General features: G+C 42.6%; 1 protein-coding gene across 2 annotated transcripts in view; it reads left to right on the forward strand.

The window, feature by feature from the left end:
• Positions 1-23,516, forward strand: part of kcnq1.2 (potassium voltage-gated channel, KQT-like subfamily, member 1.2) — a 105,132-nt gene that overhangs the window by 1,446 nt on the left and 80,170 nt on the right. The window contains exons 2-15 of one of the 2 annotated variants that reach the window (XM_028957884.1): positions 127-603; positions 6,252-6,342; positions 10,020-10,146; positions 10,330-10,408; positions 10,491-10,587; positions 10,687-10,827; positions 13,543-13,653; positions 13,922-14,017; positions 15,431-15,562; positions 16,434-16,590; positions 17,801-17,827; positions 19,052-19,102; positions 19,229-19,343; positions 21,185-21,253. In XM_028957884.1, coding sequence (XP_028813717.1) covers positions 209-603; positions 6,252-6,342; positions 10,020-10,146; positions 10,330-10,408; positions 10,491-10,587; positions 10,687-10,827; positions 13,543-13,653; positions 13,922-14,017; positions 15,431-15,562; positions 16,434-16,590; positions 17,801-17,827; positions 19,052-19,102; positions 19,229-19,343; positions 21,185-21,253 — 1,688 coding nt within the window. In that variant the 5' untranslated portion in view covers positions 127-208. The remainder of the gene's footprint in view (positions 1-126; positions 604-6,251; positions 6,343-10,019; positions 10,147-10,329; positions 10,409-10,490; positions 10,588-10,686; positions 10,828-13,542; positions 13,654-13,921; positions 14,018-15,430; positions 15,563-16,433; positions 16,591-17,800; positions 17,828-19,051; positions 19,103-19,228; positions 19,344-21,184; positions 21,254-23,516) is intronic. The other variant, XM_028957885.1, reaches the window with a different exon arrangement.

A 23,516-nucleotide genomic window follows, 5' to 3' on the forward strand; every position in this document is an offset into this window, starting at 1 on the left:
TCCTGATATGGCAGTGTTGGTCAGGGTTTTTGTTTATTATGCATGTATTACTCATTAATACTCATTTAGAGGATGTTGTACTGTGGCTTTTTTTTTGCGAATACTGAGAGAAGGTCCTTTTGACAGGTCGTTGCTACAGCTGCTTATACTTATACTGCGTGGGATCTGTCCTCAGCCCCATCTGAACTGACCTGGAGCCGTGGACGGCATGGCTGAGTGGCATCCAATCCGCATGCTCTGCCGCGGCCGAGGGGTCAAGGCGCCGGGACCCAACGGCCACGCCAGCGCCCGCCGAGGCCCCGGCCTCGGGGCGGAGGAGGCCGCTGACAGCACGCGCTACTCTCCAGTTTCACTGGAACTCAACCCTGTGGTGAATAATGGATCAGACATTCCCGACGGCTTGCCGACGGACACAAAAGACCCAGCGTTGCAGATCGATGGCCAGCCTGCCACTGCCGCCTCCTGGTCCGGTGATCAGCGCGGGGTTTGCTCTCCCAAACACTTCCCCAGCCCCTATCTCACCAAGACTAGCATGCAGGGGGATGTCTACAACTTCCTAGAGAGACCTGCCGGACTGAGATGCTTCCTGTACCACTTCCTAGTGTGAGTAGCCTTTCATTCGTCCTCGTCACGTCACATCACTTGCTTTGCAACGAATCAGCGTGTTTTTTTTTATTAACAATGACATTTAAACAAATCCAGTGCGATTTCTGTCCATTTTAGATCTTTCCATCCTGTGGGCAGAATGATTATCTGCTGTAAACCTGAAAGGATGAACTTCTAGTTTTTTATTGTAATTATTTGGTTTTTCAGAAACCAAACAGAAGGAAATAAAATGTCACAACTGTTAAATTAAGTTTTTTTAGTATGCAGCAATTAATGATCTTGGGAAGAAAGAAATTATGTACATTTTTACCTCCATATTCACAACTGTGATGCTACTGTCGCGGTAATTAAGGCTGGTCACCAGTTGCCAGTGTAAGCAATATGTGTCTGTGTCAGTGACATCTCGCTGTGTCTAAGAATGTCTAAAGAAGGTCAACACAATCCTGTCCACTAGACCTCGCTGATCAGTCCAGAGATCAGCCGGCTCATGCATGAAACATCGACCTGTCGGGTCTGTGACACACAGATTACAGTTAAAGAACGGCTGCATTTCAGCAGGCCAATGACATTTACATGCCTACTTTCCTGACAAAAGCCACAAATGCTCATTTTCTGCCAGAGTGGTTAAAATTGTTCCTTTAAGTTGCAATAATTATCTCTTATTTGTATCAAAATAATGTAAAAATAATGTCTTATTAGAAACTTAATGTATTTATATTACAGTTATGTCTATGTGCATGGATATTCAAAATGCATGAAAAGTAAAAAAAAATCTGACCAAATGATTTTATTCTTATCTGCAGGATTGTGTTGTGACGTAGTTAACTTGTCTTGCATATGTTCATTAAGGCGTAATTTGGAGAATGCGGTGTATTCTAGCACCGCTGAGCTTTATTGCCTTGATGCGAAGTTTCTGTTTTCGGTGACAAGCTCCAGGTGATGTGTGCTTTTATTCAGTCTTGACCAGTGGTGTTTTCAGAGTTGAATTATAAGGATGTGTCATAAGGATGTTGCCTTAAAATTGCCACATTTCAAATGCCGTAGCCATAAAAATATTAAATCCCAGCCATGGAAACCGGTTGGAAGGGTGCCCTCTGTGTTTTTGTTTCGGTGTGGATGCACCATAGCTCAGGCGCCAGTGTTCCTGGACATTGTTGCGAACCCGAGCCTGGACTCGTACAGAAAGAAGTCTCTCTGACTGACATCGGCTCTGCTCCTTTTAAGTAATTCTTACTTGTTGATGCTTATCGGCCACAGGCCTTTTCTCGATTGTAACTGTGGCTGCTAGCGGCAGAGGTTTCCACCTGCTGCCTGCCTCCATCACCTCAGACAGGCTAATGGCCTTGCCGTTCATCTCTTTGGCACGACTGAGGTGTTATTGCACTGCCTATCAATCAAGGACTGACATCAACGGAGACAGCCGTAGATCTGTCAGTGATAGACAATTTTCATCTTCTGGAAATGTTGATCTCACTCGAAATTGTGATTCCACAGCAAAATTGAGACATTTAACAGTTTGTGTCCTCTACAGACTACTGTATGTAGGTTAAAATGGATAAAAATGAATGGATAAATTCTCAATGATTTGATCCATTTTAAGCCTTACAACAAAAAGTCACTTTTTGGTTAAAGGTCCCCTATTTAATACGAGTTCCCCTAGCCTGTCTATGGTCCTGCAGTGGCTAGAAATTGTGATAGGTGTATAGAGTGCTTTGGCCATTCTGCTTTGCCGTTCAGAGAGCAGCAGCTCAGACAGTCGGATCTGGAATTTGTCCCCTTATGGCGTCCTAAGGGGAAAGGTTACCTCCCCTTTATCATGCTTTGTCCAGTCAGTTATGATGACGTGTGGTTTACATTTACAGTATTTATCAGACGCCATTATCCAGAGCGACTTACAATCAGTATTTACAGGGACAGTTTCCCTGGAGCAATTTAGGGTTAAGTGTCCTGCACAGGGACACAATGGTAGTAAGTGGGATTTGAACCTGGGTCTTCTGGTTCATAGGCGAGTGTGTTACCCACTAGGCTACTACCACCACATTTAGTCTTGACCAGTTATGTTTTCAGAGTTGAATTGCAGTGTCCAGAATTGCCCCCTTTAATAAGGATGTTGCCACATTTCAAATGTCGTAGCCATAAAAATATGAAATCTCAAACAAAAGCAAAAAAGCAAATGATGGTGTCTTGTTACTGGAAAAAGCAAATGATGTCTGCGAAAATAACGTGAAGCTAAGAGATGGCGGGCATAATGCTATAGAAACCGGTTGGAAGGGTGCCCTCTGTGTTTTTGTTTCGGTGTGGATGCACCATAGCTCAGGCGCCAGTGTTCCTGGTCATTGTTGCGAACCCGAGCCTGGACCTGTACAGATTAAAGTCTCTCTGACTGACATCGGCTCTGCTCCTTTTAAGTAATTCTTACTTGTCGATGCTTATCGGCCACAGGCCATTTCTTGATTGTAACTGTGGCTGTGAGTGGCAAGAACTTTCCACCCCTCCCCTAAAGAAGTAACTCCACACTAAAACGTGTGCAGCATTGCGGTTGCTTCATTGTGGTTGGTGAATGGTGCTGATGGTGCATTATCTCTGCGAATGCCCGCTCACCTCTCATCCTCGTCCCGCCTCTATCCTCCTCATTTACATTAAAAACTACACATACAGTCCTGTAATCCCATCCTGGGGAAATCTCGTTGTGAGACTGCCTAAAAGTGGCTGTAATTCTGCACCCAGGCTGAATTTTGACTTCAGATACAGTATTAGGGGACCTAATATAACTAAGCAAAAAAAAAAAAGTGAAAATGCATGTGAATGGAAAAATAGTTGGATAATTCATAAATGATCAAATGAATGAAGTGTCGCTATAATAATCAATCTCAAATTGCACTCTTAAAATGAGCAAATTGTATTACTTTCACCTCTGATACAGGCTTGAGGCCTCTGCCTTGCTCACAACGAATTACACCCACCCACCTCACCACGGTAACTCCCAGGTGTCCTTTCCCCCCATCCCACATAAGATAAAAGCAGTCACATCTGGAGCAAATCTCTTTGCATAGCAAGTCCCACATGGCCAGGTGTGTGAAAAGAGTCTTACGTAATGACAGACGTCTCGGATGTTTAGACTATGGGAGGCTGTGGGAGTGATGGTTCGCTCACCGTAGAGCAGCTACGCCACATTTGGTTGCTTTATGTAAGCAGTTAAGACTGAGGGACTCTCTGAGGAGCCTTGGCGAAGACACAGGCTTGGCTCCGTAGTGGTGTTTCTATCACAAGAAGCAATATCAACGAACTGTGGGGCTCTTTAATAAATATTTCCCATCTGCCATTTGCCTACAAATAAAACTGGGTTTTTTTTTGCATTGGATTGCTTTGTGCAACTGAAGAATAGAGAATGGTTCTAATTGACTTCTACTTTCTTCATCTAGATAGATGTGTCACATGTGAGTGTTATTACTGCAGTATACATAAGCAGAGGATGTCTGGTCTCATGAGTATAGCTGTATTTATAATAATACATTTTATTTATACTGCACGCTATCCAGATCTTTTACATTACCCAAGTGCTTACAGAAATAAAAAAAGACAAAAGAAATAAATACATTTTTAAATTGACTAAAACCAGCTGTCAATTGGTTTCAATCAGACTCAGCAAATTTGTCATACGTGTTGGCGCCTCAAGGTCTTTTTCATCATCTACATGTTCCCCCTCACGAAATCTGAATTGTTCCACTTAAGAACATCTCAGACTACGGCCTTTCGCTGATGAAGCTCTCATTCATGCATTCGTCACTACCTGTCTGGACTAATTGATTACTGTTAAGCCCTCAGCAAACTACAGAACTACAGTATGTACAGAAGCCCGGACGACACATTACTAGGGGCAGTTTTGGTCTAATGGGGTAAGGATGTGGACTCATAATTGGAAGGTTGCGGGTTCGAATCCCACCGTCCCCACACACTGCTGCCCGGGCGCCTGCCATGGCTGCCCACTTCATTACCCACACTCTCATTCACTGGCACTGGCTTCCTGTGAAATTCTGGATCTCCTACAAAATCCCCCTTCTAACACGCAAATCCCTCCATGCCCTTGCTCACCAGTACTTTGTAAGTCGCTCTGGATAAGGGTGTCTGATAAAATGCTGTAAATGTACTTATCGTACCCTCTACTCCCTCATTTCCTCACCATCACCCATACAACACTGCGGTCCTTTGGTGTCCTGCCTACTTCTATCAGACGTACAAGCTAAAGCGGACTGTGATGATCATGATCTTCAAATATATGGTAGAAAACGTATGGTGGTTCCACAGACATCTTTAATGTAGGACGGGATTATTGTAATATAAACACACCCAAGTGGTCCTTTGCATAAAGAAAGGAATAAACACATCCATTAAGCATTCAATCGCATGCTGATCTTTGTAAAATAAAACAGCTCTCTGGTTATTTCTAGTAATTCTCACATCCATTAAATGGCCCCAGATACAACTAACGAAGGCAAGAAATTCCCTGAACATGGCCTTTTATAAAGCCTAAAACCACATAAATCCGCTAATGCCTTTTCCTAGATGGACACTTGCTTTTTTTCTGTGAAGTGGGTCAGCAAGAGCCAAAGACCATCACAGCTGGTGAAACGTCCTGGAGTGGAGTCCAGGCAGACAGTTAGACACAAATTTCATCCCTTCTTAGTTTTTTACAGATGAGAGGGAGCGAGGAAGAGGATTGTGGCGAGGCCGTCAGAAAAGCAGCTGATAATGCTGGATAAAACCCCCAACTGTTTAGCTTTAATCAGGTCCCTGGGGGTTTGTCCTTCCAAATCAGATTCTTTAATGGGGATGACCCGGCTTGTCCTATCGGCTAGGGCTGCTGGAACCTCGAGCCGCTTCAGGTAATAGCCACCCGTTCTGTCTCCATGGGAGCCCAGTTTAAATCCCCCAGGACTGTGGATGTGATTGCTTCTGGTGTGGGACCTGGTCGATATTTCGTGTATTAATCTGGTTAAGTCCAAAGGATCTGTATTTTCAAAAATAAATCTGAACGACACTGGGGGGGCAATGATACAGATAGGAGGTAGACAACACACACAGACAGGAGATTATATACAAATGGGAGAGCACACACTTGGAAGGGGTCCACAGCTAACACAACACCGAGCAGAAGCTCTAACGAAGGTTTTGTCTCAGTACAACAAAATCTCCACTCCACTGCTGGCTGAAGGCGTCCTTAAATGCCTCCTGCTGATGTCGAAACAGTGGGTGGAGCTAGAAATCACATAGCTCCTCCCCTCCAACAACCTAAAGTGGAAAGCACACATACAAACACACACTCACACACACACACACACGGAAAAGAACACACTAACATAAAGGATGTAACAATGTATATTATTATACTAAAGTCATGCAACAGATGCTTTTTGGTTGGGAAGGCGGGTCAAAAAGATTTCAAGAATTCATGAATGAGAGCTTATTCATACACAATATTTAGAATTTCAAAACTGATATTGAGAAGCGTAATGGCAGAAGCAGTGCCACAGTGCTATTGGTTTTTCAATCTTAATTATGTGTGGTAATTAAGAATTCCATTGTTACATATCAGTGTTGTTCCTCATGTTCATCAGAAAAATAATATCTCATTTATAATTTTCCAGGTTCCTGATGGTCCTTGTGTGTCTCATCTTCAGCGTGTTGTCCACCATAGAACAATATGCAGACTTTGCAACTGGAACCCTCTTTTGGATGGTAAGCAGTGCTATGCTGGTTTTCTTGATTCATAAGTCTGTTTACAATAAGCTGAGGCATGTCAGGACAATTCTAATGCCCACTGATTAAATAATACATGAAATGATATTACCATATAATTTATGCAGATTGGTGACATCTTTTGATAACAATAATGCTGCAAGGCTTTGCAGTACCACACAGCTCCACTTGATGGGGATAGCATGTCTTGGTATTTGCAGGAAGAGCTCCACCTACCACATTTCATTTCTAACTTGCACAGTTGCTGATGCAATCACGCAGCCAGCTTCCAAGTACGTGTCAGCGCATAATCAGCATTTTTATTAATTATAAACATCAAGATATTTGTCATAGAGGTTTGCCAGTGTGTTTCAATCAGCCATTCATTTAATTGTGGAAGGATTTGTAGTAAACTGAGAAGGATTTATTTTATTCATTTCAGTGTGATGTAGTAAAAATGTCAACATTTATCTGAGTCTTTGTGTTTGGTTAGTGTTTTGGATGAAACAGAGTTTGAGCAATAATTATTGGTTGTTCTGCATGCATCAAAGCAAAAGAAAGAAAGAAAGAAATAGATGGGGGTTTGTATTTAAGAGGACAAAGGTCTACTAAAGTGTATTGACACTGGAAGTGGCCGAGAGGAGCTGGTTTTGGGGTAACGCTCAGCATGTGGAGTTGACGAACTGGACCGTGAGTGCGGGAGGAAACTCTACACTGGCGCGTGTTTTGCTTTCCTTATCTGGCCCTGGAAAATGCTGACAGCATTTGTTTAAACAATACACTGGAATTGGAAACTCAGCTCTAAAGCCACACTATAATGCAACATGCACAACAATCATTCTGCAAGACGAAAAAAAAAAGCAAGGAACTTAATTTACTATATTGAACTTAATGCATGCATGCATTGAAGTAGTCAGATAATCAAAATTTTGGAACTAACGACTGGAACCTCTGACAGGCTTTGCAAGAGTGTTCAAATAATGCCTGATGCAACTTTAAAATGAAATAAAAATATTTTATTGTGAAATAGGGGCCTCTGGTGGTGAATGTTGGATTCCCTGGGTGTGGCCCAGCTTGTTTTTTTTCTCACATCTACTGAAATAAAACTACATTTCCTTATAAATGGGTCTGAGAAAACGAGACAGCCCTGGCCCTGCCTGTAAAATCAGAATAATCTCTGGGGTCGTCCATCTGGCCAATTCTAGCAGACAGAGATAAGCAGAAGCTGTCGATGTCTTTCCCATTTTGCCCTGTTGACTTTGTGGTTATTCATTCACAGATTTTGGCATGGCGTCTGTGTTTATACATAAAACTGAAATACAATTTACTCCTAAGTAAACAGAAATTTTATTTGCATTTGCACTTGACATACATTTTCAATTCCCTCAGTCACTTAGAAAATGAACTTACAAACACACACACAAACCCCTGGTAGAGTGACAATTTGAGGACATGACTGTACACTGTGTTCTCTAAACCATTGCCAATTGTCATCTACAGAACACCCTGCAAGAGTTCACTGGATCCTTGTCAGACCGTTGCTCTGAAATTGCAAATATTCTGCTGATTGTATCTGCATTTCTTCAGGCAGCAAAAGCCTTATTTGCATCTGAATTTAGATAAAATTGTGTGCTTAAAGTGTTCTGTATATATGTAGAAAATCTTATTACATTTATGTGAATAATTTTTCAACATTTCTAACAGTAAGTAATCATGGAAATTGATTTATTGTCTAGTTTAGTCAGTTTTTGTGCAATTTGACATCTCTGGGTGATTTTGGACTGAAAATTCACACCAAGTTACATGTTTCAGGAATCACAAGTAAACTACTTCAGCAAACCTGCTAAGAAGGGGAAAAAACCATATGTAGTACCATATCTAGTACCATATCTAGTACATTTTGTTTAGTTTTAATTGATCCGCTCAGCTCCTCTTCAAGCTGTTTCTGTTTCTTTTTTTTTGTACGAGAGCAATAATCATAAAAATCTACCAAGTTGTGCTTATCTGAATAACATATCATATGCAGCTTAGAACATGAGATGTGCCAATATTTCGTCCCAGAGGAGACTTTTCACTGTTCATTTTCAATGCACTGACTCTGAGCAAGACTTTTCTCTGCACATCTGTGTGCATGCTGTGCAGCCACACAGCGCATCCATGTTAGTGGTTTAGTTGTACTTAGCATGTTAAGGGTAAGCTGACACCCATAAATCGAAGCCCTGCTTGTTTTGGATGACAGTTAGGACGTTAGTCCTTGAGGATATTTGACTTTCCTGATGCCTGCCAAAACTATGGCGGCAAGAGCCAGCAGGCATGCGCATGTCCATCACGGCACCAGAGTTTTCTCCAACTGTGATGAGCCACCCAAAAAAACATTTATAAACTGATTTTTTTGCAAGAGTTTATGCGCAATGTTGTCCTCAGCTTGTTCGTCTTCCTTTTTTTTGCAGCAGCAGCAGTATCATCAGTTGAGTGCGTACCCTGCCCTGAATTCCTGTGCTTCTGCTTTCTGTTTTGGCACAAACCAATTTCGCCTTGTTCGCCCTAATACCCTGGCCCTTTTGAATGAGCTCTATCCCAGTTACAGATCAGTGAGATTAGATTATGCATATGAAATGGCCGTCTGTTATGGGTTTATGACACCAAAATGATTTTAACATCTGTGTGTCCTATATCAGGTCATCATAATCCCATCCAGTGATATATTACACGGTTTGTGCTGATAGGTGGTGCATGTTTCATTGCAGTGATGATACTAGATGCAATGTGAGACAGAGCTTTCAGTGATCCCCCACCCACAGACGACGGTCCTGTTTTTCTTAATCGAATCTGCCCAACTCAAAAGTGCACATTTAACTTATTATGGTTTGGAGGGGCCTTGTTTTTCCAAGATGAAACTCTCTGCCCGCATATATAACGTCCTTATTTTTTCAGGCATCTAGGAAACGTATAGCCTACGTCACAGTGATACCGTGATCCCCCTAGTATGCCCTCCTATGACGGCAGGGCGTAGGATATTACATTTCTCTGCGTGGCCCAGAGGATCCGTCTTGGAAAAGCAAGCTGCAGCGTGGCCACCCACATGGGTCCGTTCCTCTCGGTCTAGATGTCAAGTAAGGTCGGTTAATTAGCTGGCCAGAGGTCACCGTGACCGGTACAACGCAAATGTTTTCCATCTGATAGCGAGTGGTCCCACAGAGCAGAGTTTTTATGAGGTAAAGGCTCTTAAAATATGATGTTTTTTTCACAAGACATCTGTCCTCATACTAACAAGACTGGCATGTGCCCCCAGGAGACATCAGACAGGTATGATCGGTATATACCTTGGTCTCTGGCTTTTTAAACAAAACTTCCGGGATGAGTTCAAGCCTTTTGAGCATGAACTTTTGAACCTCTGCTTTTTCTGTCATTGTCTGCAACGCAATAATTGCGTCTCTTTCACCCACTGCCTGTTAACCACCTGTCCTTCACAGAAGACTGAACTCAGGGATATATCGAGTACTAGACATTCCTTTTCATTCTTCTTTTGACACCTTGATTATTGTCTGGCTAAGTCTGTTTTTAATAAATCCGACAGTTGTACTTGGTGTCATCATATTTTAGCCTCTTTTTATTTTTAAAACACAGAATTTTAATACTCTTCTTTCTCATTGTCTGCTGCTGTCTGACCCATATAGGAAATTGTTCTGGTGGTGTTCTTTGGCACGGAGTACGTGGTGCGCCTCTGGTCTGCAGGCTGCAGGAGCAAGTATGTGGGCATCAAGGGACGACTGCGTTTCATCAGGAAACCCATCTCCATCATAGGTCACTGCAGATTTACAATTCGCCGCCTAAAACACACATGCTTGTGGTTAACTGTAGATTAGCAGGCGAGCTCTATGGTGCCTGCAGAACATTTTTGGTCCCAGAGCTGCCTGTTGCCTATTTGTTTTTCTGATCATCTTGCTTCACACCAATTTCAACATTCCCGTATGTCTTTTTCAACAGATCTGATTGTGGTCATTGCTTCAGTCATTGTACTGAGTGTGGGTTCCAACGGACAGGTTTTTGCCACATCAGCCATCAGGTACAGTGGTAATCTACTTTGCATCAGACAATCTATTAAGAGTAAAAGTAGTTTCAGCTCTGTTCTGTGTGTGCATGTTCAGGGGGATCCGCTTCCTGCAGATCCTGCGCATGCTGCATGTTGATCGTCAGGGTGGCACGTGGAGACTCCTGGGATCTGTAGTGTTCATTCATCGGCAGGTAAGTCTTCTTCCGTCAAAAGCTGTTACTCAGAACGATTCTGACATTAAGAGGTTTATATAGTTTTTTTGGCTATTAAAATGTTGTAATCTCCCATAGGAGCTGATAACCACGCTGTATATTGGCTTCCTGGGCCTCATCTTCTCCTCCTACTTTGTCTACCTGGCAGAGAAGGACGCAGTGGATGAGGAGGGAAGGACTGGCTTCGCCAGCTACGCTGATGCCTTATGGTGGGGGGTGGTAAGACAATTCAGCACTGTTCAGACTGGATAGATACGGGTTCTATGCGCAGATGCAAACTGAATATGGGGCCTTCAGCTTATTGTGAAATTGTTAGATTCATTTCTATTCATTTACTTTAATAGAAATATCATAGAATTATATCCACTTCATAGTTGTCGACTGTGCAAATGCAGAATCATGGGTAATTTAGTTGCAAAGCCAAACATTGCTGACCACTGCCACTTGACAATTGAGCAAATGTACAAAAAATTGGAAAGGTTATCAGAAGTTTAGTATCCCAAGGTTCAAAGCAAATAAACAGTTATGCTGAACGCGTTTATTTTCTTAGATAAAAAAGCTCTTAAATATTGTAAAATTAAGACAATTAAATAGTTAATTGCAATAATTAATTTTAAATGTCATGATCCTGCTGGCTCTATATACTGATGATCTGTAGTACATGATTTAATAATTCTTGATGCTACACTCGGAATAGAGAAGCATATTGCTGCATCACTTCACTTTCACTTTCATGGCTAAATGGAGAATTTCCATCAAATCCTTTCACAGAAACTTTGTTAATACCCCTATTCATGACAAGAAGACAAGGCGAGCCAGTTCGCCCTGTAGGAGCATGGCAGTCGTATAATACGTCTGAAATTCTATTGATTTCGCTGTTTGTGGGCAGCATGGCCTGTGACAGAGAGGGCCAGATAATGGCCCTGTTGCATGCCTGTTTTGCCTGTTTTGATCCATCTGGGCTTGAGTTTCCAGTTGAGTTAATTAAACAGTTGAATTCAGTGTGTGCCGTAATGAGAAACCAATGGGTGTCTTGCGCATGGGATCTGTGTGCCACAAAGGGCCAGTAATAACCCTTTTTACCACAGCACTCTCTGTCTGAAAGACCTTGTAGACCGCTGCTATAAAGTGACAGCTCCTTTAATTAAAACTTTAATTGCTGGATTACTACCTTTTTGTTGCAAGGGTCAGAAAGCTTTACGTGTCTCTGGTGGCCTGTGTGGTGTTGAATGAAAGCCGTTGTTATGTGGAGTGGTTCTCCGGGAGTGAACTCCAGCTACAGGGGGCCTGCTCTCCTTTTGTTTTCCCCCAACTGTAAACCTCGGAGCAGTGGGGAGAAGTTCACCATGGTACGTTGCCAGCTATTACAATACCATAGATTTGATGGATTGTAGAACTGAGGAAGCCGAGTGTTTCATAAAATCTTTTTTTTTTAAATGGGGAGGACACATCTGAGGGATGCGCTAAGCATGGCCCTTGCAGAGTTTAAAATGACAAGAACCATTGATTTACATCTCTCACACAATCTCCCTCATTCCAGATACAGGTTGTGGGTTCAAATTCTGAACTGCCATAAGGTCCCCTTAATCAAAGTGCTGTCCCCACACACTGCTCCCCAGGCACCTTTCATGGATGCCCAGTGCTCACATCTGCTGTGTATCTTAATGACAAAAACTCACTTTCATTTCAATCAATCATTTCATTTTCATTTTTTTTCTGCTATTAAAAATTGCTCCTCACACACAGGTACACACAGAAGTAAACCTTGAAACATCAATATTCGATATCACTAGAGGAAGTGGAACAGGAAACTGGCATAACAATTAGTCATCCCAGCCCCAATGATATAATTTACATTTTTTTTTGGTGTCAGGTGTTGCTTTTGAATGCGTTTTTCGTAAAGGGTACGTTATGAATGAGTGGTGCATGATTCAGAAGACTGATCGGTAAGGTAGTGATGGTACTGAATCAGCAGTGTGAAGAGCGCACGGGAGTATTTCCCCAATTCTGCATTCATTTGCCTGCCACCGCTGACCTCAGGGCTGCCTGCAGCATGACTCAATGGTGACAGCCTCTGGCCCAGGTGCTCCCCGCCACACACGGAGAGACGCTCGCTCTGGGATGCATGGCTGGCCAGAGCGGCTCGGTGTGTCAGCGCCACACACAGAGACCATACACCGCGCTCAATGACTCACAGAGGCGTCTGTGTCTCACAGGCTCGCCGAGACGCTCGGGCTGTGCGGCCTTTGGATGCGGTAATGCCACACACATAGAGCAGAGAGAATGACCCTCAGCGGAGGGGGTGGGGCGGGGTGGTCAGGAACAGGTTGAGGGGCTGTGTGCTGGCGGCGGGGCTTATTGTAAGCAGTCGGACTCGCAAATGGCGGATTAAATGCCACACTCTTCGCTCGCCAAAGCCTTTTGAAGCATCTCACCTTACAGCAACGCTTCCATTGTTTTGCTTTGAGAGAGTAAGTGGCGGTAACTTTGGGCGGGCGGAGCAAGTACACGCTCAACGTGCCAGAGTTGGCTCACCTTTCGTGAGAGCCACACGCACACGCAACGGCATTTGTTTTTGTTTTTTTTTTCCCGCGCTTATTGCTATTCCGACCGCCTCGGTGGAGTAGCGTGGAATTGCACGCCTCTAGAAAGCATTTCGAACGCTGCGTGCGTCACGACAGCCGTGGAGGGGAACAAAAATTCTCCCAGCTACAAACTGTGCTTGAACAGCATGTAGAGGCCCAGCGAAGGGAATATAATAACTTGTACAAAAAGTTTGAATTCATTTGGATTCGCACGACCCGTTGTTTATGCAGCATGTGTACGTTTTATAAGTCTGCTTTTAATCTTTAAATATGGCGAACACCAGACTTATTATAGCAGAGTAGCCCCTACTGAGCATTTCTCCTTACTGCAGTATGTTCTGTTTTACAGGTTACTGTGACTACGATTGGCTATGGAGACAAAGTCCCGCAGACATGGATTGGCAAGACCATCGCCTCCTGCTTCAGCGTGTTTGCAATCTCCTTCTTCGCCCTCCCTGCTGTAATTACTGCTGATCACACATAGAGACCCCCCCCCCAAAGGGCTATGAAGATTAATGAGCCCCATTAAAAAACTTGCAAAGTAAAGGGCAATGTTGCGGTGTATCAGTACTCACTTAAAACACCCTGAATCCATATCACTACTTTAAAGCAGTGGTTTGACAGTAAAAATATATTTTTTTGCTTTTAGCTAGTAAGAGAACTGCTTGAGCTGGGCTCTGTGTTGATGTGGTTCTCTTGCGTCAGTGGTGCCACTTATCTACCTGCAGGGGATCCTGGGATCAGGCTTTGCCCTGAAGGTGCAGCAGAAACAGCGTCAGAAGCACTTCAACCGCCAAATCCCGGCGGCCGCCTCACTGATCCAGGTACTGCGTTAGAGAAGTGACAGTCTGCTGTTCAATTCCAGATTGCATTACATTAATAAATTCAACATTCTTACTATTTGTAAATCCTTAATGTACAGCTGCTTTTGTTGTTTCTCACCATCATGATTCTTTTGCCTTAAAAATTCTGACGTGGGGGTAAAAAAGGCAAGCTTGTCGTCCAGACAATCTCAGTCTGTCCTGAAAAAGCTGAACTGTCCTACTCAAACAGTGGCTGGCAAATATGTTCTGTTTTAGCCAGGAGCTGACAGGTACATGAGACATCATTTACTCAGGATAAACAGTCAGTCTCCTGAAGCAACAGCCAGACAAACGTGGCCATTGTACCACTGAGCTGTCAGACCATGTGTTGTGGTCCACTAACTATGAAAGGGCTGTAAATGGATGTGCACCCTCATATATCAATACACTACTAGCTAGATACACTCCTGCACTCCCTCTCAGATCAGCAAATGAGATGAGACAGAAAATTCCCTCTTCACGGGGTCTCCGATTCCAATCAACTCTATTCTCCTTTGTTGTCCCTGGCTGGTGGAACAACTTGCACTGCTCCATTCGACTAGCCGAGACCACTATTACCTTTAAGAAACCCACTTGTTCAAAAAGTATTTCAGACAAAAGTATAACATACGCACATGCACACACACTGCACAAAATGTTTTTTTTTTTTCATCTACCACTTCACAATTTCCAAGCATGTTCTTTTTCTGACAAGTTAGGCCTTATCAGGGCTCTAAGTTTTGTAAACTCAAAATCTAAAGAAACCGAACAAGAATTGCTGGTGTAAGTCGTAAAGTAAAGTAAAGTAAAGTAAATAGTAATAGTATAAAAAAAGCTATAGTAGTGTAAACTTCACCTGATAGAATAAGATAATATGATCCTTTATTATTTTCCACAAGTGGGAAAGTAGACAGCAAAAAGTAGACAGCAAAAGAGAATACGCTGACTGTATATAATGTAGTCACAAAACTGATGCTCAAATTGATCTTGATTTTTGTCTTACTATTCTTGTTTGTCATTGTTGAACTAAACTGAAATAAACACAAAAACATTTCAAGCAACGCAAATAGTTTCATACTTTTGCTCTGATGACATTTGCACCCATGAACCAGAAGACCACAAAGTCTTCAAAGTCAAACTCTACTCTATATTGTGTCCCTGAGCAAGACACTTAACCATGAGTGTCTCCAGGGGGACTGTCCCAGTCACTATTGAGTGTAAGTCGCTCTGGATAAGGGCGTCTGATAAATGCTGTAATTATAATAAAAATACTCCACCAATACGTTTCTGCAATATTATATTCTTTAAAATAGCCTTCATCATCATCATCTTCATGATGCCTTTGACTGATTTGTGTAATTTGTGTGCTTATAAATCCCATGATTCCTTACTCAGACGCTGTGGCGATGCTACGCGGCAGAGAAACCAAGCGGATGTTCTGCCACATGGAAGATGTATGTTCTAAGCAGTGATTACATCCCTATTGTCAATTCTGAAAACTCCAGCCCGGGGAATATCAGAAGACTGGTAAGCTTTGAAAGCGTGGCGTAACACCGGTCGCTTTGTCCACTGTTGCCCGGCGCATAAAGTGTAAATCCGCGGAGCCCTGTCCGCACTCGAGTGTTACCTCCTGTTTTACTGGCGGGTGGCGTGTTCCTGGATATGAGAGCAGAACCTCTGTGTGCTCGCACCTCCACTGGGAAGTGGTGCCGGCCCTGCTGATGTCATGGAGAAGGGAATGTGGAAAAAAAATGAGTGTTCTTCTCCCCCTTCCTGCGCGATCTGCCGCGATGACCTCGGGGCTCTTTTGTCTCCCCGACACAAAGACGCAGTCAGATGAGATGATGTCACCACCCGCCTTTTTTCTCTCGTGGGAGTAAACCTTTGTGCAGCAAAACAACAACAACAAAAAAAAATTCTTTGTCCACGCTGAATCCACACATATTGGGGGCGAGAGGAGGCCGCTTCCGTCCCTTTCTGTTCGCCGGCGTGTGACTTTTCTACCCCGTGCTCTTAATGAGAGGCCCGGTTGCTGGAGGAGCGCCGCTGTCAATGCCAGGGGGCTTGACTCATAGTGAGGAGGCAATAAGGTTTTGAAAACACAAGCAAATGAAATGCAGTTGTTGGGATGATTGGGAACAGCATGTTGTGGCATGTCTGAACTATGAATGACCGAGTGTGGAGTATCAAGCACTTGACCACTTGTGTGCGGTACAATAAAGAAAAAAAACTCCCTGTACTCTGCACAAAGTAAACCATTTTTAAGAAATATGCATGATGAATAAATGTATGTAATCAAGTGTCTCTTCTATTTTTAAAAGCAGAATATTAAACAATAGCATTTTATTTTAATTATTATGTCCACATATGCATGTTTTGTTTTTTCCTGTCTTTCCAGAGCAAACGGTACAAAAAGAAGCTAAGACCCTTTTGTGATAACGGCTCCCTCAGTGGCACGGGGGAAAAGGCCTTGTCCATCCCACAGATTACATATGACCATATCGACGACAAGGAAGAGAAGAAAGATGTCTCCTTCTTCCTCGAGGAATCCACAGGTACTTTACAAGCACTTTAAAAACTAAAAGAAAGTGCATTTTGTGAACATTTTATACAAAACAGATGCATTTGGAAATGCATTTGTAAAACATTATGGCAATATTTAAGGAAATTTATATGGTGGTGCGGTGGTTAGTGATGTCACCTCACACCTGTGAGTTTGCATGCTCTCCCCGTGGTGGCAAGAGTTTCTTCCGGGTTCACCGGTTTCCTCCCACCATTGAAAGGCACACACTCTGGTAGATTTACCATAGGTGTGAGTGAGTAAATGGGGTGTGTGTGTGCCCTGTGGTGGGCTGGCGCCCCGCACCCCAGGGTGGGCTCATTCAGCCACCACCCGAGTAACAGGACTAAGCGGTTATGGATAGTGAGTTAGTGAGTGAGTGATATTTTTGCCTGCATATTTTTGGCAATAACATTTTCTGAATGGAATTAGACTGTGGTTTGGTTCAATTACATTTTGATAGGGTGGTATATTTTATAAGTATAGTGAATATATCCGATGCCTTAAGCTGTATTTTTTACATTTTTTACATTTTGGCTGAGTTCAAAGTCTACAGTGTCAAGGGCCATGCTCTCATTGTAAAAAGATACATATAATGCATGCCATGTGAACCCAAGCTGCCATATGGAATTTATTAACTTTACTGGCATATCAGTCATATTTACCTGCTTGTTTGTGTAGGCCTCATAAATTGATAGGACGACTTATCTCTCCTGACATGAAGAAATACAGTGTTTATGGTCCTGTAGGAGATAGTGAAACTGAGGCCACATTAGAAAAAAAATCCTTTATGTGACTCATACATCGCGCATGATCACACGGGAGACAACAGACACACCACCTCAAACCGGGTCTCCAGGGTACCAAAACACCAAAGCGCCCCGCCTGTTGACATGCTAGTTGGCATGCTATTTCTTTTTTATCACTCTTGGGCATTTCGTTTGCCCAACAAAGTGCTTAAAAAAGGGCCAGGTTTAAGTTCAGTTAAGTGTTGCCTGCCATAGAACAATTTGTAACCTGTTCGTCATTTCTTTATTCTCCACTGGTGGCACATGCCCAACATTTTGAGAACCACAGTTCTAAAGTCATAAACTCCTGCAGGTTCCAGCTCAATACATTTGTTCATTCCTTTTTGAAGTTACGTTTGTTAGCTAAGGATGCTGGACAAGGGGAAGGTTCTATAATGCTTCTATTCTCATCTTCAGGCATCTCACGGATGTTCAAACAGACAGGTGAGCCTCAGGCTGCTCTCTTTTGCTGTGTCCCTGGGTCATAGCTCTGCTGCATGCTGCATTTTTTTTTGCAGCATGGAAAAGAACACATGACAACTGCAAGTCAACTGAGCGTTTTCTCTTTACGTTGCCAGCTTCCCACACCCCTGGTTCAGCTATCACCACTACCTCAGTCCTAGGTCACCCATATTAATACATATTGTGGGTTTAGGCTTCATAGAAAATGTTTCTTAAGGGAATAAGGGGAAATGCTGTCGAGAAAAAAATACTCGTTAGCCATTCCAGTAAATCCAAAGTCTTTTGTGAGATGATAGGTTGTGTTCATCCAGCAGACACTTCGAGCCCCCTGGGCATATCAGGCCTTATTTTGGACAGACTCACAACTTGTCATCAGCGTATATTCCTTGGAGGCACAGACTTTTTGGCTGCCTGCTCCACCGGTGTGATGTTTTTCCCTCCACTCACGTCGCTAAGTTCATTAGTTCGACTCGCCCCAAGGGCTGATGGGGAGAAGGAGCAGGGAGGGTGGGGGCATTGTATGGAGAGGGAGCTGGAGCTTAACTGGTCAGAGATAAATTGTGGCCATTGTTTTATTCAGCCTTATCACTCTGCCTATCTTGTCTGGCTGGCCCTGTCTGTGAGAATCACTGAATGGGGCTCCAGGCTCCGTTGGCCCCTGCTGTCACTGTGGCCCTTGCTTGTTTTCATTTGCTGGGACCTTCCAAACCAAATGTGTTTGCACAGACTGGCCCGATGTTAATAAGCCCGCATTGTTTGTGCAGACGATAAACCCAGCCCGCCGCTGACGAATGAGAGGCAGTGGAGCTGGAGGGAAAGCAAAGACTGTAACACTCTGTCTCTCTCTCGCTTTCCCTCTGTTCACTTCTTCTCTCTTCAGCTCTAAACCAACTGGGTGCTGAGAGCTTCCGGACTGTGCAACGTAAAACAAACCCAATAGTGAGCTGTAAAGCTTTGCTTGTAGCATTTGTACGACCCCCAGGTTTCTCCGCTCTGCCCAGGAACTGGGGGATCAGCTAAACCAGCATTTTATTCAGTGCATTCTGCTGACATTCTGCTGCACATTTATGTGGACATTTCATAGTCTGTAGAACAACCTTCCACAGGTTTCTCTATTTTGCATGGCAACTGATCAGTGCATTACTAGTCAAGTGTTTTTTCCATTTTATTTCTTCTTTCCTTCATTTCTGAACTGCATGCCTTTAGATCACCCACACTCGTGGCCTTCCTTCACTCTGAGCTGTCCTGCCTCCCCAGGTATCGTCACCATTTCTTCATTTTATGTTACTTTCTTCTCTGGTACACTGAGCTGCACAGTGAGACTTTATTTTTTTAAAACACTCACAGTGATTTAAGTTGAAGGTTCCCTCCTATGCTTTGCAGTGAAGAAAAATCTAGAAGGACCACCGGCAGACATCACACGGACCAGCAGCCTAGTGGAGGACATGAACTTTGTCAGTGAAGACATTCCCTTGCCTGTGGTGACTGATGCAGCTCAGTAAGTTACAGTTCCATCCTTCCATCCATCCATCCATCCATCCATCCATCCATCCATCCATCTATTAAGTACTATTTAAGTAAGAAAGTCTGTAGACAGAAAGGACCTCTTGCGTTAAAGGTTTTATTTAAAAATGCTTTTCAAATTGCTTCCTATTGTAAGAAATTTTTGAAAAAAACATTTTTAGAGGAGTTCTCTGAATTTATGCAAAACTCTTATTGTTTATTGAACTTGTCATAATAACTGAGCAAGCTGAAGGTCTTTTGGCAAACTGAAGGTCATTTGGCAAACTGGTGGGAAAGGGATGTTTCTGGATTGCCTTCTGTAAACATGCTCTTCTCCTTATACATGTATGGCATTTCAACCTGTCCCTAAAACAACACCCGAGGCTACAAAGTGACTTTCCAGTCATACAGGGAACTGCCACTCCATAGCCTCATTTTGGCTTGTATTTTGCCTGGACCTCGCAGCGTAGCTGTATGATCCTTTCTTTCACTGTTTCCAAATTATTAAATTAGACAGGAGACTCAATGGTATGAAACTACAAATCTGACCTTATAATAGAAACAAAAGAAAAAAATAATTACTTTTGCCTTGATGAAGCATTTCACTTCCTGAGCTTCTCATGTTAGTCGTAAAGTGAACAACACACTCACCTGTGAACCAGAAGACCAAAAAGTCACAGGTTGAAACCCCACTTGCTACCAATTTGTCCTCGACAAGGACACTTAACCCTGGGGTATCTCCAGGGGGACTGTCCCTGTAACTACTGATTGTAAATCACATTTGTAAAGGGCATTTGCTAAATGACATAAATGTAACTGCAATTGTTAATTTGAAGCTGGCTATGATGATGCCATTGGTGTGCAGCAGTCATGAAGGTAAAGTTTGGCTCCTCAAAAGATTCAATTCATGAAACACAATTTGGTAGTGACTAAACAGGAAATCATTTCATTTATATTTGAACCGTCACACTTTGAATGTTTTATGTTTTGCCACACTGAAGCACAGTGGCACTATAGTGCTGGCACCAAAAGCCCAAAAAGTGGTCTTTTTTTCTGTTGACAAGGAGACAAGGACTGAGGTGGGAATGCTTCAAGGCAACAGTAGTTGTGTTTTTATTACAGCAAATCTAAAGTAACATTTTCTAAGATGCTAAATGACTGTGTTTGCACTGTGTTTGAGTTGAAGACTGTTGTATATACAATTACAATTTTGCCTGAAGGTTTTTATAAGATGATAGTCTTCATCACATAGATGTTATGCCTGCAATGTAGATTTTTGGTTTATATTTATATAAACTCTCAAATTGAGTGGGTCAGGTTAGCTATCGTGTAATTTCTAACAACTTAGAAACACAGAGTGCCAGAGTGTTGAGCCGACAAACACAGGGCAATTAAGTATATTTTTTACAGATTCTATTTAGGCGGAAAGTAATCTTGTTGTGTCAGTCCAATGCTTCACTTCATGTTCTGGTCCAATTGAACAGTAAATGACCTCTAGCTGAACACAGCTAAATGCGGAGGCCTTGTTTATTTTATTTACTACATGAATTCATGCTTTTTTGCAGAAATTGTGCAGGAGAGGTCGAAAATAACAGTTTTGCCAAATTTCACCTTATGCATATCTGCATAACGGGTGGAACATGCGTGTGTTTGTACATGTGCATGGAAACCTGGCACGGGGTGGGGGCGGGCGCCCTCTTCACCAGTCTTGCCCCCTTACTAATCCAACCTCACCTCCACCACTTCACATTCCTCCCCTGATTGAATATGTGCTCTCAGCATCCTACTGAAAGCCCTCATCTCTGCTAAAGCAGCACAAATGCTTCTCTTTTACAGTCTGTTGACAAGCCCATTGGTGGCAAAGGTCCAGGACTCAATATCCACACAACACTTGAATACAAGAAGGTACTGTGTTTTTATTCATTTTGGCTTATGTAACCATTCTCAAGTGTGATACTGTCATGAAAGAACAATTTATCACTGATAGAGCATCTGTTTGGTTACTTCTGCCCATTAAATATCCACTCTCATGTGACAGGAATAGGACTGAGATAAGTTGTTGTCTCTGTTTAATGGCTCATCTGACCTTTCGGTTTATCTTGGGCCACTTTGCTCTTGGCTTCAGAATCTAAACTGAGTTTTACAATGTTTATATAATTGTGTACAATAAAAAAAACTCTTTGACAGTGACATGGGCATCTCATGACCATGGTGTTCTCTGAAAGCCTGACTTAGGTTCGTCACCTTTGAGTGCAGATACTGCTAGAGACTTATGCCACAGTGCAACATGCTGAAATTAATGAAGGGATTGAGATGATATAAAATGCAACCTGAAAATTATCAGCCAAAACCCAAAATACTTTTAGGAAACAGTAGGCCAGCTGGTTCCCTTTGCCCAATAATATAATAGTACTCACAAATTAAGGTTTTACCTTGATTTGGTTCATTACCGGCCATATGCATATTCTACAGACATGTGGATGTTGAGGTGATTCATAAATCTGTTGTAATCTGTGATGTACAACTGATCTGTGTCAGTGCATGCATGCAAACACACTCCATGTCTCTCATATTAAAAATAATAATAAAAAAAGCTTCAAAATGAACCTTTGGAATAGCCCAGACTGTTTTGAATAGCCCAGACTGTGCTGAAAGCAAGGAATGAAACTTGTACATAAACCTTCATTAATTTGTACTTACACTGCATGTCATCAATTCTATTTCCAGTATTTGTAATGTTTACTGTGGGGAGTGCATTATTATTATTGTTGTTGTTGTTATTATTGTTAGTATTATTATTATTTTAATTCAAGGGTTCTGTGCTGAATTGTTGATGTCTTGATGTAGTCCTCATAGTGGCGGTAGGTTTCTGGTCTGACCCTGGGTGTCGCTGTACTGGAATAATCCAGCCCCAGTGGGATCACACAGCCTGTCTGGCAACAGGGAACATGGCAGCCACTCCTCTGAATCCAGTGCTGTTCTCACTGTCCAGGACTATGTGTTGTCATCAATACTGACTTTCATAATCACCAAAATTTTAGTGTCGTTCGGTTATGCCCTTACAAAAACAGTACATTGTGAGACCATGTTATGCCATTTTGATTTCATTCACTGGCTGATAAACCCATTCACAGGCCTCAAGCAGTTCTGTTGTAGAAGCAGTATTATGGGTAATGGGTCATAATTAACTCCAATCTTATTTATGTATTTATTTGTTTAATATAAAGTGCATTTTAAAAAAAGTATAAATGAACCACGCTGAACTAGCTTTTTTTGTTTTGGTTTCTATGCGTTAGCTTCAGATGATTCTCGTACGGCCTCAGGTGCTGATGCTTGAGATGGTAAAATAAGATAGTGGTATTTCCCTCTTTCGCGTTCTTACATTCCTTGCATATTATCGTGTTCTGTTCTGTATCTTCTTGTGCGAATCCAAAATAATTCCACACTACCACTTTTTTGGCAATTAATACTTTGCTTCTGGCAATGTTTGCCTTCGCAGTCACAACTTTGATAACATTGCACCACAATCACGTCATTACGCAATGAAATTAGCATATTGTGCTTTTTTTTTTTCTTACCGGACAAAGCATTTTCTACTGGTATTGTTATGGATGATAAAATATGACCCACCTCTATTTGGTTTTCTTGCAATACATGTGACCATACTTGACAATGAAGTGGTCTTTGTTTACCTTTAACAATGCAAGTTGTGGGAACACCAATAAAAACTAATTCCTCTAATTTATGTTTTTTTTGTATTTGTCTATTCGTCCCTGAATGAGAACGTCAAATGACTTTGGGTACAGTCCCATGTTGTGGTAAGCAAGGCCAGATCTTTAGAGGTGTGCTAAATAGCCCTGTTAAACACTAATAATTGCTAGGCATTACCCAGCTTCGGTGCCTCTTCATGCGTTCAAGTGTCGGCATCAGTTTCTGTCCTCCTGTGCGTGCATTGGAAACCTAATCCTGCTGCGGTAATGCGCCTGGACGCTGGCATGAGACAGCATGATGTAAAGCCCTCTGAGGACCTGTCTGCGTTTCTGCAGGGGTCTTATCTCCGAGTAGGAGCTGCTCGGGTTATTTATTTCTGTCCTCCTCCTCCTCTCTGCCCTGTGCGCTCTGTTTAGCCAGCCACTGCCCGTTTGTTTGCTGAGCCGTGGCTCATATT

The sequence above is a fragment of the Denticeps clupeoides genome, chromosome 17, assembly GCF_900700375.1.
Source record: "Denticeps clupeoides chromosome 17, fDenClu1.1, whole genome shotgun sequence".
NCBI lineage: Eukaryota > Metazoa > Chordata > Actinopteri > Clupeiformes > Denticipitidae > Denticeps > Denticeps clupeoides.